The 27,373-nt window shown below is 32.1% G+C and overlaps 1 protein-coding gene across 7 annotated transcripts in view; it reads right to left on the reverse strand.

Moving 5' to 3' along the window:
- Positions 1–27,373, reverse strand: part of LOC105193215 (segmentation protein cap'n'collar) — a 112,206-nt gene that overhangs the window by 78,926 nt on the left and 5,907 nt on the right. The window contains exon 1 of one of the 7 annotated variants that reach the window (XM_011157584.3): positions 22,141–22,296. The exons of 2 other annotated variants lie outside the window; for them this stretch is intronic. In XM_011157584.3, coding sequence (XP_011155886.1) covers positions 22,141–22,197 — 57 coding nt within the window. In that variant the 5' untranslated portion in view covers positions 22,198–22,296. Of the gene's footprint in view, positions 1–15,286; positions 15,766–17,924; positions 18,841–19,073; positions 19,096–21,562; positions 21,586–22,140; positions 22,297–27,373 lie in introns of those variants that run through there. 4 more of the 7 variants (XM_039459129.1, XM_039459131.1, XM_039459130.1 and 1 more) reach the window with 4 other exon arrangements.

Genomic DNA, 27,373 nt, shown 5'->3' on the forward strand with positions numbered 1-27,373 from the left:
TTCAGTTTTAATTCTGTTTCTTGTATCGCTATATCATTACAAAAAGTATATAGCTATTTATTATAATTATTTACTCAAAAACTGTAATCTCCAAATAAAAAATCTCAATTCTTGAAAAAAAGATCTAAAATAGTAACATTTAACTCTTCTACATAAATATAAAATATAAAATCGTGGCATAAGAGCGGCACGTTTGTTCTCTGTGATAAAGATCCGAATTTGAATCCATCCAGAACATATTAGATATTTAATTGATCAATTCTCGGAAGACAATGGCAAACCATCAAGAGTACCTTCGCCAAGACAGTCACCATGCAGCATGCATGAACATGCAAATGGAGGCTTCATTACATCTAACTTGTCAATAAGTAATCGTAAGATCAAAACTTGACTATAATCTTCAGTCATAAAAAAAATTACAGAGAAATATATGTATATAAAAAACATTTTCTAATAAAGTTAATTTATAAAACAACATGAAATATTGATAATATTGTAAAAAATACAGTTAATTAGACCCTAAAGACGCATTACTCAAGAATGTCTTGAAACTTTCTCAGGTAATTTAGATATTAATACAGATGCCTACAGAGCCTGTAAAATATAAGCTCAAATCACCGTCCCGTTCCTAATATATAACCGTTCAAATATTGCAGATTTTCCATCGTAGCATAGTCATTTCTGCGACACAAATTTCGTATAGCATCGAAACGATATTCAAGAAGTTAATAAGAAACGAGTCGTTGAAAATTTTCTCAAAAATTAAGGAAATGTAGTAGGTGTATTGTCGCATTTTTAAGGAGCGACAAAAAAGTTATTTTTCACATGGTATGTAAATTTGTTTTTTTAATTAATTTATTTCATTATGATTTCATATTGCAAGTGTAAAATTTTTTTTCTTATTTTTTAATTTTATATACCTAATGATATATTTCGTTTAAATTTAGAGATATGTTTGAGTCTATCGTTGACTCGCATAATTTCAGGAGTCTAACTACCTAAGAGAGTCTCGAAAAATAGCATTATGGAAAACAACTTCTTTCAAGGATATAATCTATAAAAGATCTTTACAAACTTAATCTCATTATGCTTAACATTATTGGCTTTCATCTAATCTGACATTTATGTAATAAACCTTTGAGAATCACGCTGTTCGTGAACGGTGAATCTGACAATGTATACCTGCCTATGGTCGATAAATAGACCTAATGATGGTTCTACCGTTAGGTTGGCCAGGTATTATCTGCAATTTTCACACTTTTATCCTTTCGTTCGCAACGAATTGACTATGTTATTTTGTAACCATTTATATTATTGCTTATATTAAAAACACATTTGTAAATCAAAAGCTTCAATATTAAATGGAAAATAAAGAATAACAAATAAAATGACTTTCTCTTTGTATAAAATTGTAGAACTTTTCTTTAAGTTTTCTTAAAGAAATGTAATTTGGTGCTTATAATGATACTCAACATTAAATTTGGAACCAACAGTTAATTTGTTGGAGAGATTTGCATTCGATTGGTATATTTATGGTATGGTACTTATATTGTAAATAGAATGCGCATTTTAATAAACCAAATGGCTTTCCTATAAAGGGCTTTTGTATTTTTGTAGGACACAAAGACATTCTTTCGAACAGAAAAATAAATATGATTATTAGAAAGGTTTCTTTGTGGAGAATAGAAAAAACAAATTTTCCAAAAAGTAGAAATTCATATATTTAACAAATGATAAATCATCCAGATTATATAATTTTATAAAGCCGTTTAGACATAGAGGTACGCATTCTATATTTATAGATAAATACATTGAGAGAAAAAATTATTAAATGTTAATAAATATTTGTTTGAATACTTGCAATAAAAAAAATTTATTAAATGTAAATAAATATTTGTTTAGTCACTAATCGAAAAAGAAAAAAAATTTATTGTAGAAATCATTCCTGATCAAAGATTTTTTTATTTAAATTTATAACGTCTGCTTTATCATTGCTGATTTTTTAACATATAAAATTCAGTTTGTTTTATCATAAGTTTGCTACAAACTTCTCTGTAAAAGAAGTGACAAAAGATTAAAATAAATACACCTAGTATTTCTATCTTAATTTTGAAATAAGAAAATAGAGTAGCTTTTCTGCATTAATTAGTAAGTCTCAATCGGATTAACAAAATGATTGAGTCTCGTCTTTTGAATTACGAAGTTTTCCATTTGGCACGATGCGTCGTATCGAGAGAGTAGGCGTAAAGGAATAAAACATTAATTTCCTGGTTTTAATTAGTGCGTTGTGCATGCAGCCGCACAGTAATGGCGGCCGAGCCTTCGGTCAAGGCGGGGATAAAGGGAGAGGCGAGGCTAAAGGGGAATTTGATTAATGATCCTGCGGGATCTGGGACGGGAGGAGAGGGAGGAAGCGTATCCTAGGGGACGCCTGTCTTGCCGCGAAGCAACGATCGCTCTACCAAAATGTAACTCAAATATATAGACAATATTTTCGGATATACAGAGCGTAATCGACGCGCAATATATTGCTTCTTTACTTTACGATTATTAAAAGATAAGCATAGCTGCTACTCATTGATATTGGAGATTAAAGTACGTGAGACACAGTGAAAATAATAATTTTCCTACAAATCCACTTGCATCAAATTTGAAGGATGTAAGTATATTCGATGTAATGTTACAATCGAGTTAATGTAACGTAATGAGAAAATACAAAAAAAAAACTCGAAAAGGACGGAGATTTAATTACGGCTAAAGTTTTCCGAAGTAAGGGTGAAACTTAACGTCAATCACTAGGAAACCCTCGAGAGACTCCGAAAGGGGTTGACTCCAGGGTTACGCGCGGGAGGAGTTATAATTTACTTTCACTAGCGATCAATGTTACGTCTTACATCGCAATGGCGATGGTTATTTTTGGGGACGCGTAGGCAAATATTTATTTAATCGAATAGTTAAAAGTCCATTCAAATCAGTATACATAATGAAGAAAATAATTTCTCAATACTTCTTTCTCTGTTACTAATAAAAAAGAACCAAAACACATTCTAAGATGAAACAGAACCGGAAAAATTGAAAAAAAATTAAATAAAAATTAAATAAGAATGTATATTTATTCACATCCGATCGGTGAACTGTAACCGGTTGAAAAAGTCTAAAATTTTTTAATTTTTCATAATAATATCCTTTCACTTTTTGTCTAATAATCATTCACGCATAGAGAGAGTATTCCCTACCATTAAATTTCAAAGAAATACTAATTGCATAGATTGATTAAAATTCTAATGACAAAACCGGTTAGTACAGCTTGCCGTACAACAAATAAGGATTATGACTCTACTAAACCATTTCCTGTCTATGATTTTGATATCAAAATGATCTTATAATTATAAGTCAAAGTAAATTATGCGGCCGCTATCAGTTTTGAAGAAATCATTGCAATTTGTCACAGAAATTTCATTAAATTTTTATGATTTAAATATCACCAGTGCATGCGGGTAAACTCATTATCGCAAAGCGAGCTAACGAATAAGAAATTGCGGCCTAGTGCACCGCGACTATGGCGCTCGCGTGAGTACTGAAATGCGATCATTTGCATCATAATCAAGACCGTCGGAGCCACGTTATTTTCTTCTTTCGCGCGAAACGGAAAAAAAAACGAACGCTCGCGGACGTAAGATCGTAAGAGCGGTAAGGCGGGTAAGACGAGGAGGAGAAGAGAGGGGGGGGGGAGGCAGCATGAAAAATAGTTCCGGCGCTATCGGTGCAGCCAAAGCACCCCCCTATCTCGTGTCCCATCGACGTATCATCAATGTAATTCGTATAATGTATCCACGCAACTCCGACCGACAGGGGAGTCCGGCAGGATTGCGGAGGAAGAAGGGGGAAAGGGGATAGAGGATTCCGGAGGGAGAGACGCGTATTTATGTTGTGGGATATATCGCAGAGGTACCAGTTGGCAAGGGGGAAAAGGGGGAGGAGATGGAAAGGAGAGGGGGGCGGTGCGTGTACAAAGGGAACGCCGACGGTGCCCTCACGATCGTTCACCCCGACAGGGGCGTATATTCTCCCTCCTCAACCCCGGAGCCGCGATCACCGCGATGCGATGCCAAGCCCACGTATTTTGCATTTGCCACTTTTTACGCATACTCCAAAAAGAAACTGCAGCACTCGTGTCGTAACACGAGTGCATGTGTCGGCCACAATTTTTGGCGAGACATGAACGCGAAAGAAAAAGAAAAATTTGAAGAATTTGAAAGCTATGTATTAAAAAAACTAAAACAGATAAAATCCTTTAGAGATTAGCATTAGTTTTTTTTTATTAAAAATGTGTGTGTACCAAAAAAAAAATAGCAGCGGCAACTATAAGCAAACAAATGCACAAGTTTTGTGAATAGAATTACAATATATAGTTGAGTGAACTATATTATAGTTATTGCAACTAATTTAATGATTAAGAGAACTAATAAAAAAAAGTTGTAATATATTATATAATATAGAATATAATTAGTTACAATAACTATAATATAGTTCACTTAACTATATGTTATATTTCTATTAACAAAATTGTATATTTGTATGGTTGCCTCCTCACAATCGCCACCACTATTTTGTCTCTCGGTGAGTGTGTATTATTGCTTTTTAAAAGACATCTTGCATATGCGCGAAAAAGAAATTTATTTAAAAAAAAAAAACTTTACTCCATTTTACGATATTTGAGTTTAGTATTTTGCAAATAAGAAATCAACGATGTTATGCCAATCATTTGTTATCTAATATAATAATAGTTGCATAATGTAAAAATAATCTACTATATTGCTCTTTATCAATATTTAATCGATACATTTTATAACACAAAGTACGAAAGATAATTCTTTTTTATTAACAAAGAAAGAACGTACAATCTGTATGATAAAGCCGAGAAATAATAAATACTTCGATTAACATAGATTGGAAAAGTGTTGTTTGTCAAAATTGTATCAAGACTATCGAATAATCATTTTGGGATTAATTGGAGGACTGTTAAGGGTGCGTAAATTCATTATGCGTATCGTATACACATTAACGATGCATTACCCATTATAAAATGTTGCACAATGTTCCGTATCATGCTGTCAGACGAGAATACTGTTTTCACGCACTGTTAGATAATAACCAGCTGCATGTTGTATCACCTTGCACTAGACTAGCTCATTAATTTATGTATATGATCCATTCAGATGAAGTAAAAAAAAATCTGTAAACGTTTTCAGAACATAATTAGCAAGAAAATGCCGATACAAAGTAACTGCCTGTCAGTGCTTAATGAGATTTTTTTTCTATTTATAACGACAATATAGTAGAGTGTTTACGAGTATGTTAATTAACTATTAAATCCTCGCTCTTGGCTTTAAAAGAAATCAAATACTTTTTCATTATTATTATTTCAGACTTGTGAGCATAATAATCAAGAAAACTTCTTTTTACAATGTATGCTTAAAAAAACGCAGCAAAATTCAATACAATGTAATGAAAACAAATTTTAAGCGGGTTACATTAAAGTACACTAAATTTCATGCACATAGTTTTCAGTCAGAGATACCGTAAATTTACTTGTGTAATTTACTTAATGTATTTGTGCAACTTAAAAGTACATTGAATTTTATGACATTTTTAACAGTACGGAACAAAAATTCGTAGGAATCTATATAAAATTAAATAAATCTATGTGCAAACATATGAACATTGTCTTTGAATTTTACTTATAAAAAATGCTACGAATTTTGTTCCCTATAATATCGATTATTCTAATCTAGATATTTCCTGACAGAAAATTCGTAACGAAAACAATATTCGCAAAGGAATTATGCTAAATTTTTATTACACTTTATTACAAATCGATAATTTAAAAAAATCAATTGCTACTTACAATAAACGTCAAATTTTATTTGTCATTTACTTTTGTCTGTACCTAAGTATTTATAAAGTAATAGCCAATACTCTCTCGTGTAAAATATATTGCTTCTTTGTATTATTAGTGAATATTGTGCTGTGTAAACATATCCTACACATATCCTAACACGTTTGGCCATAAAATCTTCCATCATAAAATTCTTTGCAAATAGTTTCTCTGCAAGTAATGTCCAATCTAGTACCCTAATAAACTAATAAACCTTAAAATCATTTTTTTTTTATAACTCTTTTCGATTCACTAGCCCTAATCAAATAGATCACTGTATCATGCATTAATCCTCATGTTTTCCTTCTTTTTATAAAAAATTAAATCAATTAATATTTTTGTATTTAAAACGCATTGGTCACCGTTTTATAAAAGCTTCATCTTGAATGTCTAATATCTAAGTGAAAATCCCTTTTAATCCAGAATAGTCGCTTCTGATTGCTAACACTTCAAAACATTTGTACTATAAAAAAATGGAAAAAAACCATGAAGCAAATCATAAACAACCGAATTTGTTATGAAACTATAGTAGAGCAAGTTGTGGTGTAGAATGCTAGGAATAAGGATCAAGGATCCCAAGTTCAAATCTCGCAGTCTGCTCTGTTAACGTTTCCTAATTCCTACAGTACCGAATAAAGTTTGTAAAAAAAAAAAAATCAATTTATTTCACATTACAATATTATGTAACATTCTGCTCATAATAGCATGACTCTTTTTCTTTTGCCGAAGTCGAAGAAAGAAATAGGATTCGAGAACAATAGAATCTAATGCTCAGCCTAGAGCAGAGACTAGTTTGAAGATCATTTATCATACGCGTATTCTTTCACACGATCCAAAAGAGATCTTTCATTTTACTAGAAAAATTCTTATCTTCTTCTCCAAGCTTTTCCTGTGCGCGTGCCTTATCTGCCGTACGCGGCATAAGCCGAAGAAAGCGTGGAACCAATCTCGGTCATCGTCGCAAGAACATGAACCAAACCATTTTCTTTTTGTTCGTCCGCCTCTTTCGTTCCACTGCGGCTAAATCAACTAAAATAAAACTAAATCAGCATGCTCCCTTATTTAGTTCCTCCCTTCGCGCGTTATACATATATTCGTTTTCCAATTGATAATTAATACTCTCGTCGCGTGATCGACTCGTTTATTCATAAATCGATGGGTGTAGTCACCGAGAAAATCGCTAGAAATTTTACAGCGGAAAATTGAAGATTGATATGGCGTTGCGTGTTTCTCTTTTCGCATGCTGAAGTTTATAGCTATTTTTAAGTTAAGACGATGGGCGACGCATGGTAACGAAGCACGCTTTGCCTTCCAGTTTAATAGCGTAACAAAGATAAATAAAATCACTTAATTACATCGGAAGAACGCAAGTCGCAGGCAAGAAACCACGTATCGAACTGCTTTGCAGTGCAATTTTTGCGAATATATTTACGGTTTGGCAAAGTAAAAAAATAAAAAAATTAGTTAAACGCCTTCGAGCGTGTCTCTTAAATGGCGATCGATTAAATGTGTTACTGTATAACCCGTCTTCCTCATTCCGAGTATCTTTTGATAATCCACTGAAGATGTGACGCGTCTGATTTAGATAAAATGCACTTTAGATAAGGCTATTTATTCCACGTGTGTTTGGTCTTGCGATAATAATCGTTACACCTTGATGCAACAAAAATATGCAAATTTTTTTCGCAAAAGGCAAATTCGATGGTATAAAGACTAAAGAAAAATGGCGTCTGCTGGCTGAGCCGATGGTGGAGATGGGCCCTGAATTTTTTCGAGATACCGCGCGATTGGTTCGAACCTTGTAATTACGCTCAGAAGAAAACCGGTCTTGTGCCTGGCGATTTCACGATGAACGCCTTCGCTCAGATACAGCCGCCATTAATGCAAATAAGATCCTAAAAGACGCGATCGGAACTAATCACTGGATTTAACCTTCAGAATTTTTTCCCCCCGTGAGTATTAATCGTTAAGGTTTATTTATTGTTTACATTTCTCTCGATTATTAGAATACTTTCTGCGATTTTCATTTACTTTAAAAAGGCAACTCTCACAACCCCATGCTGCACAAATTGCCTCTTTTATCGAGAACGGTTAGCTATACACAATGTTTCAGATTTCTCTAGTTACAGAATTTTCCACAAAATATTCGTGAAGTTATAAAGTCGGCAGAGCAGATGGCAAGGTCTTTCGACCAACCACACGCCACGGTTTCTGTGAGAATCGTTCATACATAGAACTGCAGTCCATGCGATGTGCGTTCATATGGAGAAAATGCAATTCACGATGTAATCTCCAGGGAACGGGCATCGATCACACGGCGATCTTCCTCGACGTCAAAATATTTTCAAAGACAGTCCGCACGACGGGAGCCTAGAAATCGTTCGATCCAACGGAATCGTCTCAGAATTTATCTTCCCGGAATGATCCGCGGGAAAAATTAAAGAAAGCCTTTCTCGGGGGAGATATTCTTGGTGCCTAAATAAAATTCGATATGGATTTACAGATAAAGTGGGATAATCCTTGCTACCGATATTTCTACGCTGCATTAAAATTTTGAACGCACCCTGAATGTATTCCTTTTAAAATGGCGAAAACTTCAATTAATGGAAGATGCAACAAATCTGATCGATGGAACGGATTTGAAATCAAATATTTTGCGGATTGCATACATCATTATTGCGTAAATATTCGGCCTAATTGCTCAGTAATGTATGAATCCAAAAACACCATAGAAAAAATTATACAAAGATATAGAGAATATCGAATTGGGTAACAAACATACAAATCGCGGGCAATCCGTCCAAGTTCCAATTGAAATTCTATCTGACAAAATCAACAATAAGATTCATGACGTCGAATTACTTTAGAAGGAATCAAACGTCCTTTGCCGAGGGCGATTCGTTCTCTTCACGGCACGGGTTTCGAGTTTATCGAGACGCACCTGCAACTGAAGAATTGGAAGATAGTTGCCCTTTTTTTAATTCCCTCGGGTGAGGGTACATAGAAAAGGCACAGAGCTCGGCAAGGGCTGAAGAGGACGGCGCTTGACAAATGAAAAGGACGGCGTCCCTTTGAATTCAAAGGCTGTAAAAGGAGCGTCCGATGCCAAATCGACCGCGCATCGCGGCGGCAACGTACGGAACTTTGTTTAGTACGGAACTCGTGGTGTCGATTATGGAAAAAAAATGTTAACGAGCCGGATGCGGCCAACGGGCGGCAGGAAGGTTAAGGCGAGCCGAATCCGACCAGAAGAGCTCGATAGGTCGACAGGTCGAGAGGAATCGGACGAACGGACGGACGGACGGCTGTTCGACGGAAAGAGACACCGCTGCGTCAGCCTGATAAAATCTTGAATCTCGCGGCGCGTATCATTACGCGGCGCACGAACACGGCTTTTACGTAGCGCTGTCTCCGTGGCAGTCACGATAATTACCAGTGACAATCATTGCCAGTGTCTCCGTCGTTAATGAGTCGATAAAGATACCGCTGTCTCGTGCACGTCGTTCGCGCTTTTACGCATAAAAGGATCCGTCGTCCTTACGCAATGGAACTTTGCGATTGTAAGAGATAAGACTACGCGCTGTTCGATCAGAAAGTATTACAAGTGCAATACAATTGTTCGTCGAAGCATACGGGTCGGGAACAATAATAGGACTCATGCCTCAAGTCAAATTTGAAATTGATCCCTAGGAAAATGATTAATTTCAAGTTTCTAGATTAATCGACATTGAATGTCTTAAATTCTAAGATGAAGTACAAATTGCCCAACAAGATTCTTGAGGGAATATAGCGAGGGAAGATTTATATTCGTCCTCTGACGAGATTAACATGGGAGATAAATATGACGATTCGATTGCATCCTGCTACTACGCCCCTGCCTTTCTCCTCATGATGCTTTCACGTAGACCTCCACCTAGTGTCATTAGTCACCACAATAACATTTCTCCGAGTCTCGAAAGGGACGCAAAACTATTATGCCCACTTGTTCCGCAGAGAAAACGGCAACGTAGGTGTTTATGGTAATCTCACCATAAACGATGAACCACAAGATGCCCCGTTGTCACAATCATTTTTAATACCTTTGACACAAAAATCTTCAAACATTCCGGCTAATCGATCCGCCTTAATCCCTTGTGTGTGGCGCGGTCCGACCGTGCAAGAATTCTTGCATCCTGTTCATTCAAATACGCCGACGAGAAACTATTCTTGTTTTTCTCTAAGCCAAGTAGTTCTTTAAAAAATAGACAGTTTAAAGTAAATAATTAATTTACTTTTTAAAATTAAAATTAATTGTATTTTAAGAAATTAATTATATGAAAACTAATGCGCAACGAAGAAAAAATACTACAGTCCAGAGTTAATAAAGATAATATAAAAATTGTGATGATTAAAATCTCTTTACAATAATTACGACTGTGATTTATATATAATACAATTAAAATCGAGAAAGACTAGGTACATGGTCATAGCAACACTGTTAAAAATGTCATAAAATTTAATAAACTTTAGTCTGCTTTTAAGTTACACAATTACATTAAATTTAATGTAATTATATAATTGAAAAGTATATTGTGTACATCTGTACAAAATTTAGTACATTTTTGATAACATTAAATGTTTTTAATGTATGTACAGAAAAAAGAATTTCACTGTAATATCTAAAAATTAGCCGATACAGATCGGAAAATAATTTAATGTTCAACTATCAAATAATTATATAAAACATTCGTGATGATCATGCTGCGATGAAGTTTCTACCAACTAGCTAACCAACTTAAATGTCCAATAGAAATTCTTTAATAGTTTAACATCATTATTTTCAGATCTGTATTTCAGCAAAATTATTCTTTTCATGCTTGAAATTTGCTTCCGTTGCAATACAATAAGTTTAACAACTTTTTTTTAACATTGAAAATTTTAGCATGCTGAAATAATTTTTTGTGTGATTTTACGTATTAAATTAAAAATCTCTTCAATTAAGAATAATTAAAAAAAAACGAAATAAAAATTATAAATAAAAATCCGATTGAATATACAACCTAAGAAATAGATTTCATCTTGAACCTTAACGAGTGTTCGTAACATTTCGTAACGCTTTATTGGCAATAGTAGTGTTTGTAATAATAGTCTGACATCGATATATTGTGGAGAACAATCGACATTACTGACCGCAAAATATATGTATAAATAAAACTATCATAGGTCAACGCCGATGATGCACGCGAAAGTATCGTAGTTTTCAACGTCCACGTGGCGAACGAGACTTGACACATTGACAAGAACGTGATAGGAGACCACCTCTGTTACAACCGAGATGTGTATCTGATTTGTTATCTCGAAGCTACCATAATTTGTCAAGGCAAATCGGATTGATCTAAAGGGATATTGATCGACGGGCAGGACGAGAGACATTCTTAATTTCTTGGCGAACAAAACTTTTATCGCAAACAAATATATTTTGCGCGATAATCGATCGAGATCAATGAGCACGTGCTAGATGATCGCACGCGTCTTACGGTCATCGCATTGTAAGAAAATAAAAAAATAGAAATGTAGAAATCTACAGAGAGAAAGATTTATTCTCTAGCGCCATCTGAAATCACTCGGACGAAGGGTGAATGTGGTAAAAGCCTTGACGCGATACCGACTATTCATAAATCAGAAAGTATGCTTATGAAAGAGAACACTCTAAAAGTTTCCTCCTCTCCAAAAAAAAATTTTTGATAGAAAAATTGCTATTTTTTTCATATAACTATAAATATTTTTATTTTTTAAAATTTTTTCTAAGGCACTATCTTCTAAAAATATATTTTCTGATTTTTATGAATTTATATATTAAATATATATAATATATAATATATATAATATATAATATATATAATATATAATATATAATATATAATATATATAATATATATATGTATTTTATATTAATATAATAAAACTTTATGATGTTAATAACAGCTATATTGTATTCATATATTGCATCTATCAGTTTCAAATGATAACATTTTTTACATAGGATAAGATTGAATTGTAAATATAAAAGACATATACGATAAAACTTAATGCGTTAATATTGGATACGATGAACTTCATTGCTGCAAAGTCATTGTTTATGACATAGTTGGAATTGACATAAAAAAGAGATAGATACGAATTAGCGCGTATAAATCTGTATTTTCTTAGCGTTAAATAATTATTAAAAAAGTTATAACATCGTAAATATATATAATATGTAATATATAATATACATAATATATAATATATTGTAATTTATTTACTCTGAACTTTTTCATTTTTCCTGTAATTTTCCATTATCAATATACATTTGAAGTCGATAGCAAATTTGTTTTATACATATATAACATTTCTTTTCAATTATTCTATAGTTGTGATTTATAAAACTCATGCTTAAACTAAATTCAAACAGATATTTTAAGTTTCATATTTAGAATAATATACATTGAAGTCATATTTGCCATAAAGGATGAATGCAGTGGCTTATAAGTCTTGAGCTAAAGGTGCACATTGTCTATGTACACATATGTCTAACTACGTAAATTACTAGTTGACTCATCTAGTTAGTATGAATATCTTAAATATCCTAGAACACCTCTAGTTGTAAACGCAAAATTTAATGGAAAATAATGAAAAAAAATATGTATATAATGAAAAAAAATATGTATATAATGAAAACCTTAAATCAACAATTCAATATATACGTACGGATAATAAATTCAACACTATTTAAAATTATGCATTTCGATCTAGTCGCATTATTATCAGGTTGTTATGTATTTGCTCATGACTCATATACATAATATAATAGGCACAATAGTGTAATTATATAAGTACAGTCGTGAGCTAAAAGGTTGCAACACATTTTCTTCGATGGTTTTTGGAATGTAGACTTGCTTATCGATCGGCAAACGTAATTGGTTAGATCCATAGGTAAGACCCAATTATGTTCGCCGTTCGATAAACAAGTCTACATTCCAAAAACCATCGAAGAAAATGTGTTGCAATCTTTCAGCTCACGACTGTACATAATATATATAAGTGGATGCACGCATTTACAGCAATAGTTACTCCACAATGCTTAAAATATTGTATTTTGAATCAATAGTACTTTAGTAAAAATTTGTTTTTCAAGTCGAACAGAATAAAAGCTTTTGCAATGTTAATTTTGCGTAAGCGCATTGTTACTAGCGCACGTGCTGAAAAAAAACCGTTTTGAAGTATTTTAACATCCACCTTCATGTCAGATAAGTCCATATCTGAGACACAACTTCACGTAAGCTATATATAGTATTGTCTCGCGATAATAAAGTTCATTTAATATAGAGTCAATGATTACTAATTACTGATTATTCTTGATTATTCACACAGTTTATTTGAAACGGATATATTTTGCGTTAAACGCACTGTTACTAGCGCGCGTACTGAAAAAAAACCGTTTTGAAGAATTTTAACATTCACCTTCATGTCAGATAAGTTCATATCTGAGATAAAACTTCACGTAAGCTATACATGGTATTGTCTCGCGATAATAAAGTTCATTTAATATAGAGTCAAAGATTACTAATTATTCTTGATTATTTACACGGTTTATTTGAAACAGAGAGAGATAAATGTGAACGAACTCTATATCGTCCTCGATCATCAGTGATTATCGTTAGTTAAGTAATAAATGTACCGTGCTGTTAGTGCGCTGGTTCGCATCACACTGTGAGTATGAATTGTGTTATCTACTGGGTATTACCAAGAACAGTATCATTAAATCGCGTCGAGACTTCATCCTTCATCGAAAGTGTCACGGCTTTGGCGCCAAGCAAGATCATATAGCATTTCAATGTCAATAATATTCTACTAGTACGTCAACTATTGAGTATGTCAATTGTTCTTTATTAATCTATCAATGTTATTTTGCACTTTTTGTCATGGTTTTTAGAGATTTTATAACATTTTTATTAATCCTAACAAGCAACATTGAAAAACAATACAACAAAAAAGTTGAATGTATGTACGTTCATAGTACATCTCGGATACTTTTAAGTTTTTTATTTGTAAAATTATAAATTGTAATTAGAGTTGATTCCTTTTGTTTAAACGCTAAAGATAGATCTTTCATTTTAACAGAAAAAGTACTGGCATCGATAAAAATTTTTTAAATAACAATTTATGAAATTAAATATTTCTCTTTAATGCAAGTTTATTTTTCTAGAGATTTATTAATATTTTTCAATAAATTTATAAATATTTTTCTTATGGCAGATGAAAAATCTATTAAGGTACACTGTTAAAAATCGGCAGCAGAATTTAACGTAACAGAAGCAAATTTCAAGCAGATATATCAAAAACATTTAATGTACATTTTATGTAAATTTAATGTTGTCAGAAGTACACTAAATTTCATGCACATGTTTTTCAGTTACAGATACATTAAATTTAATGTGTAACTTAAAAGTACATTAATTTTATGACATTTTTAATAGTGTATTTATAAACTTTTTGAAAAAACCTACTTTTAAGGAAATCACCATATGTTCCCTATCTTCTTTGCATCTTAATACACAGTATAATAATAATAAAAAGGTCTCATTGTGTAATTTAAAGGTTTAAAGTACCATTTATCAGACACGAGTCAAGGAAACCTGCGCATTAATTTTATCTAAGCGATTATCATGTTAACATTGTTGTCTTGTTCAAGGTCATTTTATTTATTCATGACTACAGTTGGGACAAATTGCTATTTGACTGTCAATAGATTTAGATGGATTATGTTTAGATAACGCAAGAGGGCGCGCATTTTGAATCACCGAAGCTTTGTGCAAAAAAACCGAAACCTGTTTTCATTAGCACCGAGTTTAATCACGGAAGTCGTGACATCACTCGGAACGTCCATATTGCTGAGAGATGACGATTCGAATTGTTCACGAGAACATGTCTGACCGGTTATGCCATCATCAATACGAAGTGCAGGAAAGAGAAGACATTTAGGTTATGCCACGTGTTTTTGAATTTCACGCAAGGTCGAAAGTGATGAAAGACATAATACATATGGAATAATAAATAAAAATAAATTTATATTTTTGTATAAATGATATATGACGCGCGGATCGTCGCTCATTTACATCAAAAGGAAATAATTTTGAACAAAAATTTTTGTTTCTCGAGTTCCTATTAATAATATCGAAAACTCCAGTTGTTCTTCTCCGCGATAACTTAAGTTTTTTTAAAAATTTTATCTCGCGCTTCTTTTACACTGCGGCTTATCAAAAGTGAAAACGCGTTCTCTTCCCTTTGCCCTCATCCCATTGAGATTTACTAACACCGTGGACCTACCGCATTTGACATCACTGCCAGACTCATGTTGCTCCTCTCGAACTCGGAGAACGTTTCGGCCGCGAGAGAAATCACAGGCGCGATCCTACTCCACTAGTGCGATACGTCACAGTTATTTTTGGCGGGCGCGACAGTGTCGTCTGCGCAGAGTTCTTTCCGCAATTGTCGTCGCGTTTTGATACGATATATGTACACACCTGATCACGTGTTTATTACACGGCAACGTAAACGCGGTTTACGTGAGAATCGCAACGACCGACTGACTGTTAGTTCGTGGCGAGCACGGTTTTTAACGAGTTCACCGTATCTTATCGAGGCACAGTGAGAGATCCGCGATCTCGTCGACGGGTTTCACCCGTTTTTTTCAGTCGCACGCTGCAGAGAGAAGTCGCCGAACGAAAAAGGAATCGCTGAACGGAATTTGTTGTTTTCCATATAGCTCGTTGCACTATCGCATCGTTGCGAATTATGCACTCGCGATCGCGAGACTGACGGATCGCGCGACGGCGTCGACGAGGGGCAACGACGGCGACGGGGCATCCGGCAGATTGCTCTACGCGCGCGTCACGATGATAACGATGAGTACGAGTATGGGCAAATTTTTTCGCGCTGTGCTACTCGCGTCGCAAATCATGAAGAACCACGCCGCGCGTGGAGTCATACCGTTCGCCGAACAGTCGAGGCTGCTCCGTCCAACCTTACTTAAGGTTAGAATTGAATGGGATCACCGACGAAAGGCGATAAAAATAATTTGCCCGCATACTCCATAATTGGAAACCATTCGAAGATAAAAAGTAATTTCCGTGTACATGCGTACACGTTTCTTGTTGCAATTATTAAGGGCTAAAGTCATAAATTTTACTAACTGAACAGCGAACTTATACACACATACGATTTATAATACGTACGTATGAGTTATGAAACATTTAATATGACTACTATATCAATACTGTACGCATGTTCCGAGTTGGCAAATAAGCTCGTTCGGTTTTTGCTTCGCTGCAGATTCATCCCGACTCACTCGTTTTGTGAAACAAAAATTATTAAACAAACATTGTCTTTCATTTCATCCTAAAAAAATCGAACTTATTTGCCAACACAATAGGTGCACAAATTTTGAAGCACGCTGATTTTTCATATCAAATATCTAAAATATTTAATTTAAAAAATTCAACATTATATTTTCGTGTAATCCACGTTCAAAACCATTTCCATTGTGCACAAATACAATGCAGAATTTTTGTAAGACGCAAATATTGGCACACGTTGACAGCTCTAGACTAAAACACATTGAAATTTTTTTGTTTTTGGCATAAAGTGATCAGTTTAAATATTAGTGCCTATACGTTAATTGTAGAAAAGAATCTTTAAATTTGTAAACGTAATTAAAAAAATAGTATTGAAGAAAATTGTGTTCGGTCAGTAAAATACAGAGTTGGGTAGTAATTAAAAAGTTAAAGTTAAATAATCAAGTTAAAGAAATAATAACTTTTAACTTAATTTAGCTAATTTTAAATAATTTAATTTTTAACTTTAATTAGTTATTTTTGAAGCACAAATTTTAACTTATTAACTTTTTTCTAAGTTAAAAAGCTATCTCTATATGTAAAAGAAAAAACATTCCTACATAAAAAAACAATATATCTTTGTTTTTTTGATAAACTTACGAATAAATTATAAATTTACAAATAAAATATTAAAAATTTATTTAATTTATATTACAAATGTTTCGAATAATCTACAATAACTTTAAAAAATTATAAATTCTACTCTATTTAAAATGAATAACGTTTTTCAAAATTAACTTTTAATTTAAATTACTTTAATCTTAATTTTTAATTGAGTTAGTTTTTTATTCATGTAACTATTAGCGTAACTAATTTTATTTTAACTTTAACATAATTTATTTAACAAAATATTAATTTACCCAACCCTGATAAAACAGGATGACTTCAGGATCGACTTAATAAAATTGTATAAAGGTTAACATTGTCGATTAAGTATGATTGTACATAAATTCTTTCGCAATCGACGGAGTCAACCCTAAATCGTTACCAGTGGTCAGGGACAAAGATAAGATAACATTGCCACAAAATTTATATATAGCTGTTCCGTAAAAAATTATATATAAACATACTTTTATATTTATAATAATACTTTTCCAGTAGTTTTCCTATAAATATGTAAGAAAATGTATGTATACATTATCTATGCAAAATTCTTTTTGTCGAAAATTTATCGCCAGTCATAATTCCTACATTGCTAATATCTGCTCTTATATTATTAATGTTTTGTCCGATCGATGGCAACTTCTGAAGACACGGATAATTTAACAGAAAATACTATGATGTATTATTAAAATGTGCCTACCGAGTCGAAGATACGATATATTATTGGTCGTGTACGTACATATGTATCTATGTCAAAGAGGCGAAAAAAGAATGTAATAACACGCGCATGTGTAAATAATGATTAATTGGTCGTCCTATTTTTTTTTGTTTTATTCAAGCGAATATTTAAAATTTTTCTATCGCGCGAACACGTTTCAACATTTAGTAACGGCATACATAATAATGTTTACTGTAATTACATAAATTTACACGAATCCATTCACCAAATTATGTATTTTTCCACTCACTGGAACGAAACTTTCTCCACATGCCCTGTTCCCATATCCTTGATCATTTTCTCACTGATTGATTTCCTCTTTTCATATAATGCACACGTATAATTACATCACTACATTCACGAGGAAAATATAATTGGATGCTACAGCTAACTGTATCTTCATATTTTGGTGTTACTTCACCAGCTTGTGGATCAGAAATGTCCGACGAATCGTCGAGGGGAATGATAACAAAGTTCGTTTCGTGCGCACTTATAAGAAAAAGTTGAAAGCAAAGTTAACGATCGTAGTATGCATATGCGGTAATGCACGTGGCTAATATCCTCACAAAATCAAGGTCGCTCATTCTAGATAATAATAGCGCGAATAGAACACGAACGCATAATTACTACGAGCAACAAATAATTATTAATGATGTTTGCTAAAAAAATATCTTTTACCGGGCGTGTCTGAAAAGAATTGCTTACGGCATGAGGATAATGAAGATTGTCACAAAAAAAATCTTGAGATATCAAACGAGAAGTATGAAGAAGTATGTTTGTGAAAAGTATATGAAAGATTATTTGATCTTATGTCATAATGGCTTATAAGAATAACGAGTAATGTGTTATAACTGAGTTTTGAAAAGGCTTTGACAGAAATCTTCCGGAAAAATGTTTATATCCAGTGCAGAAAGAACATTTAAGAAATATAGCATTAACTTCTTGATTTCAATACTAAATCAAGATTTTATATTACATAGTTTTTAACGTGAGTTTTATTCGATTAAAATATCTTAAGATAATACTATTGTCTCTTTTAACTCATTGTGACGTAATATTTCTAACGTTACGTAACAGCAGTAAATATAATGAGTAAATACAATTAAAACGAGAGACGAGAGCTCTGCATCCGAACGTAGAAAACACATTATTATTAGCTGAACTTAACATTAAAATATCAATTTAATAAATTTGTTCAGCATATTTTCTTTGACGTCAATTAATGATTTCATAAATCTATTAAAGCTATTTAAGCTAGTTTTGAACATAATTCAATATATAAATCTCATATTTACAACGTACAATGAGAATATTTTTCTCATACACAGGATTAAATGAGTTCTTTCTTTTCGCATACCATCCATACTTATAGTAGTGTAAATTGGTTTGATTAACGTACCGAGAAAAATTGTTACTCCCAATTAACCGTCGTCGACCTCGCCAGTTACATCACTGCTCGCACAAAATTCACTGACATTTTTCAGAAATACCAGTGCATTAATTACTTGCAAAAGTTCATGAGAAATCTTATCTTTATAACTTTTATTAAACGCGATAACGTTAGAGCTTCCTTATCAATGATAACGCGCTGGACCGATCCTAAACATAGTAACAAATGCATCGTATCATATCGCGCGAGCTGTTTTTTTTATCACAATAAAGCGTGTGTCTGATACTGCTGAGAAAAATATATGCCAGCTTGAGCAAGAAAGTGATTATGTTTGATGTCAGCACCCATTTTATGACATGACATTCAAGACGCAGTTTTTGCTTGCGAACGTAAATGCAATGTAGAGAATGATTTAACCAGCAATCGGTAATTAAAATTTCGATAGCGTCCTAACTACTCCACTATACTGTTTTATCGATAGAGAAATGGAACTACGATAAAGGATCATACACATTTGAATAACTGGAATATTATGAAAACGTTCTATGAATATTGTGGTAAAAAATTAATGTGAATTATTATGCATAAATTATTCGTAAACTTTATAATTATTACATTTAAAAATTATAATATTCCCTCGAATATTCCTGATAATTTAAAATATTAAAATATTAAATAATATTACTACTTCTTTATATGATATTATCAAAAGTGGACATGTAACTATTTTTTTAATATTTCAATTATTTTTAATATTTTTAATAAAAATTATTTTTAATATAAAAATATTATGCGCTTATAAAGTTAACTTGTAAAATGATATCTAAAAGTCGAAAGAAAATATGAAAATACTGATGTTACTTTACATAGTGAAGCAAAAAATTAAGTAGAGTTAAAAATATAAAAGTATATATTCATCGAATAATTTTCCGGCCATGCTCAGCTTCACGAAAAGCGCAATAAAGATCTCGAGATCTTTCATTTGATTGCCAAATACGCGCGAAGATGCGTGGGTTTAACCCCGCGAAGGTTACGAGATCGCTGCACTCTTTCATGAACGAACGAATGTTGCTGAACGTTGCGACGCGGTTATTTTTGCAGAAGCTGTCTCGACTTTGCTAACCTTGGTAAGCATTCTTTCTAAATGTTCATCTTCAACGATTCGGCAAAACGCGCAAAAAATTCGTTCTTCTCACTTGGCGATCGACTTACGCATAGATTTGTGCAACTGTGCTAATTTTATGGCGTACGTCAAAAATAGTGCAGTGTTGTTTACGATATAATAAAGTAACGCGACAAAGACAATCGCTACGTTTGAAAATTGGTGCCACTTTATGCAGCGGGGCCACTCTGATTCACGGGAATCTTTGTTGACTAGAATGATATTCGCGGCAAATTCATCGTAACAAAACTTATGTTAAACAATAATACGAAATTGATTACAATATTGGTAGCGAGCGGATGTAATGAAAAAATTATGGAAATCTTAATACAATCGTACTCACACAGCACATTTTATCTCAAAGATATCTCAAATTATCCTAAATTGACAAAGGCGATTCTACAGATATCTCCAATCAGTAAGACACATTTGGCATATTTCGAGACATATTGTAAAATATAGGATATCATAAGATCGTTTTATTATTACCTTATGATATCCTGTAACCATATCTTTTGCGTAGTGCCAAATAATATGATTTGACAATATTAGCAGATTATTTCGCGCACGTAACACGTATCCTATAAATATTATTTTTTAATTAATCATATTATGTAATATCTTGGCGTAAAATTCATTTATAGGCAATTTTTGTACAATATGCATCCGTAAACATTAGATGTTTAGTGTAAAAACTGGACTTTACGTAAGTTATGTCTGTTTAGCTATTTTATGCTATTCAGCATATGTGGAAATCAGTAAAAATTAACTTTATATTTATTTATATTTAAAAAAAGTTTATTTACATAAAACTATATTTATTTATTAAAAAATGTATTTTAGTTATAAATATTTTATCTTTTTTACATCTATTAAATTAATCTACCATAAATATGTATCTATAAACATTAAATGGATCATCATGAAGCAAGTAGTGTGATAACTCAAAATGACGTTGGACATCCCTGAGATAAAGTGGGTATTCTGTGCGGATATTTTTCGACTTCATACAATTCTCACAACACACTTCATTCAAGGGACGTCGCGTAGATATCAAGATGTCCTATGATCATCACGATGTCTATGCTGTCGCATCTCTCGGACAAAGAAATATCACATGTGCTGTGTGGGTTACGTCTGAATAAATTTTCATCAGAAAAAAATTCGCCCAAATTCACGAGACCTATTACTAACATTACGCAACATCTAATCGATTTAATTTAACTCAAATTAATTTAAAAAAAGAAAGAAAAAATCTATAAAATCGTGTGACATATACGCGGAAATAAAAAATAAAGCAAAAAAATGAGAAACTTTTGTATCGCTAAAAACTTACCGAAAAACGTGAAACATTTTACAGTATACTCGGTGTTAATATGGATGATTGAAGATTTGTTGTAGATTTGCTGTACAGCTGAGAAATACCGTGACGAAAAGCTTTAGGTTTTAAAGCTTGAAATAGCCTCACTAAATTTAAGGTGTGATATGATACATACCTGAAACAAAAAAAAAAAATACAACGTTGTCACTTAAATTGTCGATCATAAAAAACCATAGGCACAGTGAATAATTTATATATTATATTTAATTATTAAAAGCCAATATGTATTAAAATCTTTTGATCTCCTAACAAAGAAAAAAAATACACACACATACGATATATCGATATTATTTTGTCACAGTATATGTTATACTACGCAGATCGTAATGCATTTTTTAGAGTCTAAACTTAGACATTGCTAAAACGTAAAACACATTAGCATCTCGAATTTCCTCCTTTGCAATTTAAGTATTTAGTGATCCAAAAATATTATATTCGCGAACAATGCACTGTTCGCGAATACATGTTTTATCGACGCGGTAACTTTGCTTTTCGATAAAGAATTAATCCACTAATCCGGACAAGAAACGTACGTCGACCGGTACGAACACGGTAACCATCCTCGGCTGCTTCCTCTTCCTGCGCGCCATTTGACACGTCCGACCGGACAGCGACGGTGATCCCTGTGCTTCGATTAATTACGCGCGCGACCAACAACGCGTACACACGCGGCATCTAACTTGAATTCGTTGCGCGACGTGCAACCATACTGCAACCGGTTGCTTGCACCTCGGGATCGACGAGGCGACTTTCGTCCGTCAACCGCGGCAGGTCGTCAGGGTCATCGTTTGCATACGCTCGCGATGCTGATTTATGAAAATTTATGGAACGCTCAATGAACACGTGACGCGACAACGGCGGAGTGTGCGTTACCGGGCGATAAAACTTGTTAAAAGAAACGTCGAATCTTGCGAACCGACAAATTTTGTTTCTAGCTACCTATGTACTGGCCAAACTTCAATTTACAGAAATGCCTTAATCGCAAGGATCAAATAGATTGCGATTAAAAAACGGAAAACACTAGTAGTCTTTAGATATATATAATTCATAAATAAATGGATGAGTTATGCAAGAAGCATTAGAATGGCTGGAGCAATTTTAACTTCGCTAATAATTCCAATTTTTTCCAATATTTTTTTTTTTATTATTATGTGTGATATTTTTTAATCATTAGAATTATTTGTATTATTATATATTTAAATATTTTCAAAATATTCCATTTGTGTAATACAAAAAAAATATTTCACATTAAAGTTTTAACGGTGCCAAGATAGCACCGGCGGTTCTATAGTGATCGAAGAGCAAATATAAATTAAAAATATAATTGTTTGAAGTCTATTCGACACTTATCAAGGCTTCCTAAATTAAATGTAAAGCTGAAATGGTAAATTGTCACAAAAGTTAATGTCGTAACATTATTGTGCTTCGCGTATTCCCATTTTATCAGAGTGTCACATTTTGCTAATGTAGAGCAATTATATATTAAGACAGTTTTACATCGAAATTCAGTATTATCTGATTTTCGATCGCAAAGAATTTTCCTAATACCGAAGCAAAGGATTGATAGTTATATCAGTTAATAAATATGCGCTTTGCATGAACGCACAAATATGGCACAATTCTTACGCGCTGTTTACCGACCTGATCACGATACGAGTTAATAATTCGCAGAAAATCATTATTCAATTTTATAATAATGAGATCATCACAATTAATTCGTATAATAGAAATGTGATTATCAATATTATCGAATTTCTGCAATAAAGAGCAGTTTAATTCTAAGAGCGGAGCAGTTTAATGTAAAAGAAGAAAAGAGAAAGTTTTAATAGTTAACAAAGATGCTCATGAATAATTTTTCATGATATTAATAAAAAATAAAATTTTCTATAATCAAAAATGATACAATTATATAAAAATGTCAAACAATTGTATAAAAAAGTACACATGCACGCATTTTATAATTCAATGAGAATAATGCTGGTTTCATGAGCGAATAATAATTTAACTTTATTCTAGGCTCAATCATTGTTTACCTTAAAAGACCCTTCGTCTTACTATCATCAAATCTCTGTGATAAATCATATATTGTGTTTAATCGCTGCATACACACACACACACACACACACTCCATCATATGAAGGCTGAATTCTCAACCTTTGCACTCGTGCGTAATATAGTATGCGTACAGCTGTATATATGTGTGATAAAAAATTGATGAAAAATGCAAGAACTCGTTAGACGATGCGATCCAGACGATTCAATAACAATATGAGCAATGGAGTAGCATTGCTTAATTGCACTAATGCGTTATAAGTCAAATCTTGATATATGACAATTTGTACTACAAAGGAGCATATTAGAAAATTTGAAATAAGATAATTGCACTTTATTATGTCATTCCATATGAAATGTTACATTCTGAAAGATTTAATTTTATAGAGATTATTTAATTTCTTTTCATTTTTTAATCAAAATTTCTTTCTGGTTATTAAAATATATAAAAGTGACATAATTTTTTTAAATTTATGTTCTTGTTTTTTGGATAATTTTGACTAATTTTCAAGTTATTGCGGATTGTGCAAATTCATACAATTTTTCTATGTTCTGAAAGTTGGGATATGATGCTATGAAAATGGCTTTGACTGTAGAATTTCCTGTATTGATCAAAATAGAATTTACGAAAATAACTTCTAATTTGATAAATATGGGTATCTTATCAAATACATCTATTTATTTGTAAAATATCCAGATATAATAATTATTAATTTATATATAAAAATCGACATACATTCTATACATAATAACATAACATGTTTTAACAAAGCAATTCTGCGTGAATCAGTCACTAACTGACAAATTTATTCATGTTAGTTGATATGTGGATAGTTGAGTATTTATTCCACAACGAAAAACCAAAAACTGATTCATTTGTCATTTTTTCCTGTTTGTATGTACGTCACCTCGAGCCGCCGCGGCGCGCCGACCCATTGCAAAATCGTTGCACGATTTAAAACTTGGCAAGCGGGCAACCGGTGCAAAACAGGCAGACAAGTTTCCATTACTTTGATCGTAAAAATAATGAATAAAGCAGAGTAAATGGAGTTAAAAATTTGCGTTTACGTCAATTAATAATTTGCATTGGATGCACATCGTCACTATTAAGAAGTTCCAACTTCGCGAAATGCCGTCAAATGTAAATAACTAATTAATTAAATGTACTTAATATATTTTTCACAAACATGTTTCGGAATTAATATATGCAAGTATGTATATACAAGCAGCATTGCTCGTATATACATTTCTCTCTAGAAAAAAACAACACGTTTTTGTACGTTTTACGTTACTCGATAAAAACGTAAGAAACAGTATTTTTAAAATTGTTATTATGAATATAAATGTTACGCATAAGTGGTTAAAAAATAAAATGGAAAACAATGTAAGCCAACTGATAATAGTACAGATAATAAAACGTTTAACATCGTCGTTACATCGACCTTCGTTCCGTACCTAGAAATATACCAATAACTCTTCACCTGTTATTTTTTTTCTATTGATATTTTATGAGTAAAGATTTTATATCCACACAATTGTGATATAATAAATTAAAAAAAAATATACAAAGTATTCTAAAATTCACGAATAAAAATATTAGCACAAAAGTTCTCGAAAAATTAAGTAAAATAATTATTTTAAAATTTTTATTTCAAACAGAAACTAAATATAGTTTGTCATTGGCCAACTTTAAGTCCTTAAAAACTCAAAAACTTCTGTTTGAAATAAAAATTTAAAAATAAATACTTTATTGTTATTGCAGCTATATTTAGTCATATAGTCACTAATATTGTTACATGTGCTATTCTCGGTCTTTCGAATATTTAAACAAAGTTGTTTAAAGTTTGTGGTTGACCACCTTTAAACCTTTATATCTCGATAATTATTGTTTGCAAATAAAAATTTTTTGAACTTTAACTTTCTTACTGTATTATTTTAATTTGCAAATTTCGTAACACAATGTATTTCTATACTTAACTATTATAATTTAAATCGTGAGTCTAGATAAATTTATGTTGTATACTTTTTATATATATTTTGATTAAATATCTTTAAAAAATATATTTTTTATTAGTTCATTTTAGGATTTATTAAAATTTTAATAAAATTTTATCCAAATTCGTAAAATGAGAAATTATTCTGGCAAATATGCTATTGGGTCATCAAGATATTCACATGTGTAAAGTTTCATACTTAATGACCCAATATATTCACATTGTTAATAACTATTTATTTTCCAATACATAATAATAAAGCTTTGTTCTTATTATTATATTACGCAAAAGAAATTATTACTGTCTGTAATAATATTAAAATAAAGTAAGTCAAATTTTTGTGAAATGAGTAAAGTACCTAAAAAAGTAATCACATGTTTTGAATCATTATGAAACGAAAAAAACTGTCATAAAATAAAAAATACTGAGCAAGAAGAACAAGCTCCGTATACATACATATGTACATGTGTAAGCTTGGCCAATGAATTAAATCTTTTTTCAAAGATTTTATTTGTTTTTATTTTTTAAAATAGAATTTATGTAAAATGTTTTGCAATAATTCTTGGCATAATTATTACAAATTGATATCTTTTTGCTATTGCTACAATCTACGTATCTAATGTTATAATTATATTTTTTATAAAATAGAACGTAACGTATAAATACGTACACACAGGGTCAGAGTTTGCTAATAAGTTGTTGTCATCACCTATGATTGCCAATAAAGCGTTATCGTACAACCTTAATTTTGTCTCTTCTATTTCATTACAATTTAATTATTAGAGCACGTGAGAGATGCATTTCGATCTTACAATTAATAGGGCAGTTTGCCAATCTCTATCCGATCTGTATTTATCGCTACGTAAAATATTACGTATATTTCTCTCGAGATACGCTTGGGTGCAGCTGCCTTTCTACAATCGGGGAAAGTCCGACATCCTCAATTTTCACCCTCAAAAAAATTGATTCAAACAAAAAAGTTAATTAACTCGAAATAGTTTCAAAGAAATTAATAAAAAATTAATATTAAAAAATAATTTCCAAGATTAAATATTTTCAAAAGTTTAATGATAATAAATTAATGGACTCACCAATAATCCGTTATATCGGACTGATAAAATTAAAATACGAGACTAGAAGGCCTGTGACAGTTGGTTCTTAGTGCCAAATTTTTAAATTTTTAGACAGGCCTAGTCTCGTGTTTTAATAGTCTTACGTTTAAATAGCTAATACATTCATTTTATAAATGTCCCGTAAAAAGTACAAAATAAAGTTTGCAGATATTTTCTCTCAAATCAAATTAATTTTGCGATGCATACTATGTTCATTTATATATGTTTATTTAAATTATAGTGCCCCAATGTAGAAGACGTTGAAAAGAGTAGTATGGATTGTGATTAATGATTAATATCAACACAAATAATATCATAATCCGTCAATACTTGAAAGAATATTAGAGATTCGTCGTTGTTTCAAAACATTATGAAATATACACGAAGTTTACATTGAGAATATCATTATATATCGTTCACAGTCCTATACTTGGACGATTTCTGTAGAACTTTCAACGCGTGCCAATATTTACAGCGGTAGTTAGTGTCACTCTTTCCCTTAATTTGCGCGTCCATATAAATGTCACAGCTTTAAGAAAGAAAAAGCACGAGTGCACTTTGATTACCTACTAAAACGAATATTTGCTGAGCATAGCGTGCCATAAAAA

This window comes from Solenopsis invicta, chromosome 16 (genome assembly GCF_016802725.1).
Source record: "Solenopsis invicta isolate M01_SB chromosome 16, UNIL_Sinv_3.0, whole genome shotgun sequence".
Lineage (NCBI taxonomy): Eukaryota > Metazoa > Arthropoda > Insecta > Hymenoptera > Formicidae > Solenopsis > Solenopsis invicta.